Source organism: Zea mays, chromosome 2 (genome assembly GCF_902167145.1).
Source record: "Zea mays cultivar B73 chromosome 2, Zm-B73-REFERENCE-NAM-5.0, whole genome shotgun sequence".
Lineage (NCBI taxonomy): Eukaryota > Viridiplantae > Streptophyta > Magnoliopsida > Poales > Poaceae > Zea > Zea mays.
The window spans coordinates 192522088-192532091 of record NC_050097.1 but is presented as its reverse complement, the minus strand read 5'-3'; the positions used below and the strand labels follow the sequence as shown (position 1 = coordinate 192532091).

The window sequence follows — 10004 nt, the reverse complement described above, 5'->3', positions numbered from 1 at the left end:
TCTTTGACATTGGTTTATAAAAATGACTCACAAGTTAGATTCATGGAAAAAATATTACGGAGAATAAATGTCACACATGCAAAAAGGAATTTAGGTTGAAAACATTATTCAAACAAAATAAATTGTATGCAAGGCTCTTCTTTAAATACTACTCACTCCATCCAAAAATATGATTCAAGAATCTCGGTGATACTTATCAACTACTACACATTGTGTAAGGGTAGCAGGTAGGCTTCGAGATAGATGTAGTAGATATTTTTACTGTAATAGATGTGGACATAAATACACATGTGGTGTAGTGGTAGCTACAATCATATTTGCTTGATGAGAGGTCACATGTTCAAATCCCCTTAGAGCCATTTGTGTTTTTTAATTTAATTTTAGCTAGGAGTGTGTGTTTTTTAATTTAATTTTAGTTAGGTGTGGGATGTACGTGGGAATGAGAATGGACTTTGCGGGAGGGGAGGAATGAGAATGGCAGGAATGGTGGCAGAATATGAGAATGGACTGTGCGGGGAGGGGGAATGCAGAACACGAAATGACAGCCTACCCCTTACTGTCTTAATAAGTAGTAAAGATAGAGAGAGCGATCCGAGTTTTTATAGTTTATTAAAAAATCACTCGGTAAATTATAAGTATTATAAGAGCATTTCCAAGATGAACTCCTATAATTGGGACATCAAAAGCTAAATTAGACTTGATTCAAGTTAATTTGGATCAATATTTTTTCTAACTCCAATAGCAACTCCTAAACTCATGTGGTAGTTAACTCCGTGAGATTAGACACACAGAAATAGGTCCTCTGACTGGAGTGCTATATTTAGTAACTGTGACTTCAGGTGCTATATCCATTTGATGGAAATTTATAAAATAGCAATTTTGTTGGAAGTTATTTTGAGATCTTAACTCCTATATTTAAATATAGGACCCGGCTTAATTGTAGATGCTCTAAGTCACTAAAAAAAGTTGCGACCATATTTGTTTATTTGTTGATTCTCTGACAATTTTTAATATCTCGCTTAAGATATAGAAAATAATTTTACATCAGTGGTACGGAACTATTTCTAAAGTATTCCTATATTTTTCTCATTTGCATCAGCATCAAGAATCATGCCATGCATATCCGCGGGTCAGCGTGGAAGTATTCGGGGCTGAGATGGAGTGCGTGAAGACTGAAAGTTGAGATGAAGAGAGCAGTAAACTCAAACCACGAGAATTCGACGGCGAGCAGAGCATTTCGGGTTTCCGCAACAGGAGAGGAGAAAACCACACGTTGTTTGCCGTATTCTTCCCCCTCCCATCCCAGCCGGTCAGTCCTACGGTCGCCGTCGACGAGCCCCAAAGCAGCAAATCTCCAGAAAAACAGGAAGCTCAATCAACTACGCAAGCATACACGAACGCGAGGCGCAAATATCTCCCAGCGAGTTCCTCGCTTTTTTGCTTCGTGCGGCCCTGTGCCCCGTACTTCACCTTCACGAAGACATCCCCGGCCCACTAGCGATCCGTGCAGGCGCTGCCATCCACCACCTCTCCCTCGGCGTCGCACTAGCGTCCCCAACTTCCCCTACGCCGTCGGTCGCACGTGCTGAGCGCCTGACATGGTGACACCCACGGAAACTGGTAGTTGCTCCCCCGTGGTGATACCGAGCCTGCCTCTGGCAAGTGGGGTGCCCCGTACCCCAGGCGGCTGACGGGTGGGGCACCCAGGTGACCCGACTGACATGGACCATCTCTTCCTCCTCCTCCGTCTTCCTCCCCTAACCCCAGATAAAGCCAAGCCCAGCGAGGCCACCAACTCCACCTCGTGGACTCCTTCCCCACAAAACTAAACCCTCGCTTCGGAGGCGCGTGAACCCAAGACCGACAGGCGAACGAAGCGAGGGTCCTCACAACCACCATCCCCTGCTGCAACGACGCCGCCGGCGATGGCGTCCATCTCCGGCGCGGCGGCGCCGCCATCTTCCGCCGTGTGCCGGCTTCGGCTGCGCCGGCACCTTCTGCTCCGGCCCTCCCACCTCCGCCTCCGCGCGCCCCACTCCATCGCCGACCTCTCCCGCTCCTCCAATTCCGCCCCGAGCCCGGCCCGCCCAGCGCTGGGCTCCGGCCCGGAGAACGGCAGCGGCGGCGTCCGCGCGGTGGAGAAGGACCCGATCAAGCTGTGGGAGCGCTACGTCGAGTGGCTCTACCAGCACAAGGAGCTCGGCATCTTCGTCGACGTCAGCCGGATGGGGTTCACGGAGGAGTTCCTGCGGCAGATGGAGCCGCGGATGCAGCAGGCCTTCGTCGACATGCGGGAGCTCGAGAAGGGCGCCATCGCCAACCCCGACGAGGGTCGCATGGTGGGCCACTACTGGCTCCGCGACCCGGCCCTCGCTCCCAACTCCTTCCTCCGGAACAAGATCGAGACCGCACTCGACAGAATCCTCGCCTTCTCTCAAGATGTCGTCTCTGGAAAGGTCGCTGCAACATTTTCCATTTATATTTGCCTACATACTTGAAGTTCCTTCTCCTGGAGATTTCGAATTGCATAGCATGCTTGATATGCCGTGCCACTCTACCATTTTTAGCTCCATCCAGTGTTATTAAAACTACGTTTAAACGATGTTTAAACTACGTTTAAACGTGAAAACTCTAATTAGAGATTGAAACCACGTTTTAGCGTTTTGGCGTTCTAAACTGTAAAACGCAGTGATTTATACATTTTAGACCATTAACTACTTTTGGGCTCAGTCTACTAGTTACTTTTGAGGTTCAATCCAGCTCATGGGTGAAGTTTTGGTAAGCCACTAACCTCTCTATTTTGGTATTTAACTTCACATTATTGTTTGAAATTATGATGTATTGGTATTTTTCCTGTGTTGTTTAAAACTACGTTTAAACAAAGTTTAAAGGTTTAAAAGTCAAAAATTCACCCATGAGCGTTCCAACGTTTTACCGTTTTAATAACCTTGGCTCCATCCATTAGAAAACTCGTTTTCGGGCTGATTTGGCGACTGGAAGGAGTGTCTAGTCTGTCAGGGAAACGGTGCCAATTAACAGTTATACATGTATATCATATATGCTTATGACTGAATCAAAGCACCTGGAGCAATTTTGGGGACCAGATTTTGAAAGAAGTTGATTGCAAGTGTCTCGTTTTATTTATATATGTTGTCCTCAGCCCCACGTTACAAAATGTTGGGATGTGCCATCACCAGAGAGCTTAGAGAAGACCTGTGTATAATCTTCCAACATTATACTGAACATTTGGAATTGTAGGAAACTAGAATCGGTTTGATTTTGTTGATGCATTGTATTGTTTAAGCCTTGCGGCCTTTTTATATAAGAGTACATCATTTGGGGGCAAGTACTCTTACAGGCACGATAGGTCATTGTGCAACAGATAGGTGCTATGTATCTTATTGAGGCTTTGGGTACATTTCCTTTTGTGTTGATGATGTCTTATAACACCGTACTTCGTGTAAATGCAGATTCTTTCCCCATCTGGTCGTTTCACTTCAATTCTCTCTATAGGAATCGGAGGGTCAGCTTTGGGCCCTCAATTTGTTGCTGAGGCACTTGCGCCTGATAACCCTCCACTGAAGGTATGCCCGCCCCTAAGTCAGAATCCGAGCAATGCATGAAAATTACATTTGTCTATCTTTTGTATTAAGATGTCCTGTCAGTTGCAAGATGTAAGCCTAAACTCTTGTTATGCTTGATTTCTAGATAAGATTTATTGACAACACCGATCCTGCTGGGATTGATCATCAAATTGCTCAACTAGGACCTGAACTGGCAACTACTCTTGTAATTGTCATTTCTAAGGTACATAAAGATCCCAAACTTTCTTATTTTGTCGATATTCTTCCAGCTGCACCATGAACTTATCGTTCAATTTTGCATAGAGCGGAGGCACACCTGAAACCCGCAATGGGCTACTGGAAGTACAGAAAGCCTTCAGAGATGCAGGTCTGCAATTCTCGAAACAGGTATTGACCTCAGGTTCATGTTTGTTTTGTATAGTTCTTTCTCAACTGGTCCATGGGCAATCAGTTTCTGTTACTTGATTCATGTATTGTTTCCACATCCTTGATATATGACTGCACAATTTGTTGTCTGAGAGCAAGATCTGCTATGCAGGGTGTTGCAATCACTCAAGAAAATTCTCTGTTGGATAACACTGCCAGAATAGAGGGATGGTTAGCTCGGTTTCCTATGTTTGACTGGGTTGGTGGTAGGACTTCAGAAATGTCAGCTGTTGGTTTACTTCCAGCTGCATTGCAGGTCAGGGCGTTCCCATTTTTCCTTTATGTTGATTTCATTCACACACTTTCAAGTTACACGTAAGGGGTTGTTTTCAGGGTATTGATATCAAGGAAATGCTAGTTGGTGCAGCTTTAATGGATGAGGAAACCCGGAACACTGTGGTATCACATTATTAATAACACGGACAACTTGCAGTGATGGCATGATTATCTATATTGTGTCATGTCAAACATGTTTATCTTTTTATTAACAGGTTAAAGCAAATCCAGCAGCATTGCTTGCATTATGTTGGTATTGGGCATCGGAAGGGATAGGCAAAAAGGTTTGCAACATCATTGATTGGGAGCATCTTCTATTGATGAATGTTGTTCTTACTTTCCTTTATTGATTTTTTTTTCTTTCAGGATATGGTTGTGCTTCCTTACAAGGATAGTTTATTACTTTTGAGTAGATATTTGCAACAACTTGTCATGGAATCTCTTGGAAAAGAATTCGACCTGGATGGCAACCGTGTAAAAAGCCTTCCATATTCTAGTCAATTTACTTTACCTGATGTTTTTGAACTACTAGGTTTATTTTCATCAATGTTCTTTGTTTAACATAGAAATTTCCAATGTCAGGTTAATCAAGGGCTAACTGTATATGGTAACAAAGGAAGCACTGACCAGCATGCGTAAGTGTGTGCTAATTTTTCTGCAGTACTCATTGTAGTTAAGTTGCAGAGCCTAATGAATTATTTCTGATCACAGTTACATTCAGCAGCTGAGAGAAGGTGTACAAAACTTCTTTGTTACGTTTATTGAGGTCTTGCGTGACAGGCCTGCTGGACATGATTGGGAGCTTGAACCTGGAGTCACGTGTGGTGACTATTTGTTTGGGATGTTGCAGGTCAACCTTGAACTTTAGAGCGATAAAATTATGTTGATTTGTCTGTGATAGAGATAACAGAAGTATACAATATTTTGCAGGGAACCCGTTCTGCTCTTTATGCAAATGACCGGGAGTCTATCTCTGTTACTGTGCAAGAGGTAACTCCTAGAGCTGTTGGAGCACTGATTGCACTTTATGAACGTGCTGTGGGGATTTATGCTTCTTTGGTAAATATCAATGCCTATCATCAGCCTGGTATGCTTCTCATGACATAGTAATGAAGCTCTATAATTAAGCTATTTGCTATGTGCAATTATGTGTGGGCTATGTAATTTACAGGTGTTGAGGCTGGGAAAAAGGCAGCAGGAGAAGTATTGGCCCTTCAGAAAAGGGTTCTGACTGTATTAAAGGAGGCCATGTATGGAACTTCTGACCTGTGTTCTTTCTGTTTCTCTGTGAAGTGATTGGTTATGCATAGTATTTTTGGGGCATATTTCTAGTTGTGATGCTTTGAAAATGCATTTCGTTGTATCACTAGGTGGGACTTTGTTTTGAGGAATGGTGTGGTTCATCATATTCTCACCCTCACTTTTTTGTTTGGTTTATGGAGTTGAATAGGTTCATCTGCCACCACCCTATCCCTTGCAAAGTAATAATTAGTACAAACATGAGGGATGTACTCATGGGTTGGTTCCTCAAAATACATTCGAAGTGCACCCACCCCAATAGCTGTGGCAATGCCCATTTCTCCTTTGAGACTCTCTAAGAAGGCATTTTTAGATGTTCGAACTGATATAGGTTTGAAAAGTTTTCCTAGCTGAAAATTACAATTGACGGCTTATTGACAGTTATCATGTGCGCATGGGGCTGCAAAATTACAGATAGCGTCCTGCTGGTTTTACAGTTACATGTCTTTAGAGTCTAAAGTCAATATTCTTACAAAGAAAGAAACATGTGTATTATACTAAAGTATAATAACTCAACCTTTCCTTGTTCATGAAATAATTTTTATTTTTCGAAGTTCCAATTCCTGTACAAGTAAACTCAAAGAATGGGGGCACAAGAGAGGACACTAATGTGTATGAAAAGAACCATTTTTTCCCTTACGCACCGGAGAGCTGCGTATCTATATAAGAACTACAAGGGGCAATAACCCTTAACCCCCCCCCCCCCCCCCCCCCACACACACACTTGGTTTACACATAACTGCAATTTACTCCCCAATTGATTCTCACTCATTAATGTTATATTGGAGTTATTGGATTGCTTGTTGATTCATGTACTTGTTGTCTCCCAGCTGCGAGAACCCTACTGAGCCATTGACTCTAGATGAAATTGCAGATCGCTGCCATTGCCCTGAAGATGTAAGTTTCACCTTTGTACTCCCTTTGTTCTGACCACACGTACCTCCCATTTATTGGCATCCCTGTTTTCATCTACAGAAAGACAATGTTTTTTCCCCTACATATATAACACATGCCAACGTTTCCCTCCTCAGATTGAGATGATCTACAAAATAATCCAGCACATGGCTGCTAACGACAGAGCACTTATAGCAGAAGGCAGCTGCGGCTCTCCTCGCAGTGTTAAGGTGTACCTCGGTGAATGCAGTGTGGACGAAGATATGCAGGCCGCATAGATTCTGTGTCTGGATCCGTGTAACATTGTTGGAATAAATCAGAAGCAACACAATAGCGATGCTATGCATGGGTGTCGCTGATGCTGATGTCTCATTAGTTTCTTGTTTGGTGGTGCTTGCACACGATTGCCGGAACGATGTAATTTTAGAATTTGATTTTTTTTGGCCCCTTAAATATAAAATACAAAGATAGAAGGTGGTGTCCGCATCTCCTCATGTACCTTTGCGTTCTCTTAAGCCTCATGTACCTTTGCGTTCTCTTAAGCCTCCAACGCATCAGGCATCTTCCGTATGAATATCCTTGTCGTCAATCTAAAGATCTGCAACTCCACCCCAACACACGCTTCAACTGCCAGCAGCTGATACGGACCTCGAGCAGGTGAATATCAAGAGTTTTCGTTTTGTTTGATACGGAAAATAGTACAAACTAATCATTTCGGATTACCAAAATAAAGTTCTGGCAAAAAGAACAAGTTTGTTCAAATTAAGGCAATATTTACAGTTATACATTACACATGCTGTTTTGGACTGGGAGGCGCTGCTAATTAGCAGTCGAACTCATTAGCATAGACTAAACAAATGATCTCAAGCTTTATGCTGCCTAAACAATGGAAAAGCACACACGCAAACAATTCTAACATACTCTAGTAGTTGCCACAATATTTAAAGGAACTTGGATATCACACGGCAGGAAGTCTGAAACACTGTAGTTGCGACCGTAAGTAGTGCTCGATTATTGTAGACCCTGCATGATGGATTACTCAAATAGTTAGCGTTATATAGAAATTAGGGAGCCAAGCTAGCAGACCCCTATTCAACTTGATGATTATTTTGTGGGAAGATAATTCTTTCAAAAAATATTACTGTCCAAGGATAGTGCGATTATAAAACTTACCCAACAGCAGTGGCGCCCCATGAAGCAACATTATAAACAACTTTAGTTCCATCCCATGCCTTCCGGATTTTACTTTTCTTCTTTTCAGCTGAAAACGTCTTCCTAAGCACTGGAATATGAACAGTCAAAAAGTTTAACATCAGAATATCCAATAAAAAAATTCATTTCACCGTTCCTCTTAATTGAGGGAAGAAAAAGAAACCTTTTTGAAGTTGATCAGGGGGCAGGTCCTGCATAGACATGAAATTCACACATTAAATATGTAAAGCACCTCTCATACAAGATGCAGAGACATGAAACGCCTCGCTCAGCATGATGATCTCATCAAGTGAAGAAAACAGCTACCTTGGTCTTTTTAATTGACACCAAGCATGCAGCCATAAAGGAAGTCATCCCATCAACCACATCCTCCTGCTTAACCAGTACATATCCATCATCTGAGCCACCATCTTCCCATAAATCCACTGACGTTATTATATCCCATGATGTATCAGGTTCAACTGTGCCAAAGAACAGAGAAGTTTTCGAAGTACAGTGGTTAGTATTTTCAAGAAAAAATAGAGCGAAAGGAACATATCTGAGTTCATATCGGGTCATTTTTACCATCTGCTGTGTACTTTTTATAGTAGTAATGTATTCAATCCAGTGGCAGCTTACCTGCACCATTCTGACCTACTGACTTCTGAATACCATTGAGCTTTTGAAGGAACTCGAGCGATCCAACCTTAGATTTAAGAAGATCACACATCTGCTAGGTAAAAGCAGGTTGTTTTAGTTGTAGGGCAGCGAAAATTCGGTAATCTACTTCGCCACTCCAAAGAGATTTCCATAAGGACCATGGCAATGAGACTGCTCAGCCCACATTCCAGATAGGAAGCTGGAAATACATATTAGGGATACTGGCATACTGCAGACATGACTTGGCCTAAACTAACAACAAACTGTTCTCACAACATCTTGGAAAGATCTATTTACAACAATCAGGAGTCGTTCGAATATCTGATTTTATACCACTATTTTGGCACCCAGCACTGTCCGCTTGACTTTAATCCGTATCGGTTTCTACTACTTCTACAATGTTTTTGTCTCTATAGATTGCAGCTGCAGCAGTCCAAACAGTCGGCTTTAATCCGAAGCAAGACATCACTGGCATAGCAGATAACAAATGTAGTCACCAAAGTCAACTAAATGATAAATCAGCATCATACTGGCAGTAATGGAAGTATACACATAATACTTTCTACACAGAAAGCTACTAATGACAGATACCTTTTTAGTCTCACCACAGCACAGAAACAGTGATTACAGTACTGAAGTAATTTCAAACTACCAATCCAACTTAGGTGTTGTTTGTTTGAGATTATATAATCTAACTTATTTCATTTAGTTTAAAATAAGTTAGTCTGAACAAACAGGCTCTTAGGTCCTCACGTATTTATCAAGCACTTAGTTTCAATTTGTAGTGGCCAAAAATAAATTGTAGCTGATATCAATTCAATTACGCAATTTACTAATTCAGTTACGCCTATTGCAACGACTTATACGCAATTTACCGATTCAGTTACGCCTGTTGCAACGACTTATACTTCGGAAATCCAAATCCTAGTTCCCGGAACCCTCAACGTGCCCAGAAGAACTCGTGAGGGATCAGGACGCCTCCTGCTCACCTGGGCCGTCTCGTAATCGGAGTCACTCGCAACCGACGACGTCTCCGCCCCATATCCATTGGCACCGACATCGGCCTCGCGGTCCTCGCCCTCCGGCGGAGCTGCTGTGGTCTCCTCCGAGAGAGAGACGCCGAGATCGGCGTCGGCATCGCGCAGCATCTCAACCGCCCGCTGGACCTGCTCCAGTGCCTCCTTCAGCTCCCGCTTCCGCACCCTCCTTACCTCCGGCGACAACCGGCGCTCCACAGCCGGCGAGGAGGAGGTTGACGAGGGCTCCATCACGGGGACCGAACCCTGTAGCCGGCGACGGTGGCGACTATGGATTGGGATTCGGGATCCCGCGGCCTATACGAAGAAGTAGAAGATGATTGATCTGTTTGGCTAATCGTTGCGTAATAGCGTTGGATTGGCGTGTAGCTTGAAAAAGCAGCCAAGTGGGCCCGTGCCGTGGGTATCGCCTGTCGGTTAAGGCTTTCTTAGGCAACACAATATTTCTTTTTAATCCCAAGACAATACAATGATATCTTATCATATTATGATATTTTAGATTAAGAGCACGTTTGTTTCCCTTTATTTTGAGAAATTAGAATCTAACTAATATAGTAAGCTATTTTTTAGAATATAATATTCCAAAACTTTCCAAATTGTATATATAAGCCTCACAAATTTATGAGGTAAAAGATGA

At 42.9% G+C, this 10004-nt stretch overlaps 2 protein-coding genes across 2 annotated transcripts; one reads left to right on the top strand and one right to left on the bottom strand.

Moving 5' to 3' along the window:
- The first annotated feature begins 1818 nt into the window (after positions 1 to 1818).
- Positions 1819 to 6992, top strand: LOC100382805 (Glucose-6-phosphate isomerase 1 chloroplastic). Its single transcript, NM_001175506.1, has 14 exons — positions 1819 to 2456; positions 3471 to 3584; positions 3709 to 3807; positions 3888 to 3971; positions 4123 to 4266; positions 4344 to 4409; positions 4502 to 4570; positions 4653 to 4760; positions 4869 to 4921; positions 4998 to 5136; positions 5217 to 5373; positions 5458 to 5536; positions 6416 to 6482; positions 6617 to 6992. The coding sequence occupies exons 1-14, from the start codon at positions 1926 to 1928 to the stop codon at positions 6755 to 6757; spliced, it is 1851 nt and encodes a 616-aa protein (NP_001168977.1). The 5' UTR covers positions 1819 to 1925; the 3' UTR covers positions 6758 to 6992.
- A 183-nt stretch (positions 6993 to 7175) lies between these two features.
- LOC103634599 (uncharacterized) lies at positions 7176 to 9795 on the bottom strand. The gene is made up of 6 exons (XM_020548511.3): positions 9320 to 9795; positions 8310 to 8400; positions 7998 to 8152; positions 7855 to 7882; positions 7653 to 7761; positions 7176 to 7502 (listed from the first exon to the last, which is right to left on the bottom strand). Exons 1-6 carry the CDS (start codon positions 9596 to 9598, stop codon positions 7421 to 7423), a joined length of 744 nt encoding a protein of 247 aa, XP_020404100.1. The 5' UTR covers positions 9599 to 9795; the 3' UTR covers positions 7176 to 7420.
- Positions 9796 to 10004: the final 209 nt, after the last annotated feature.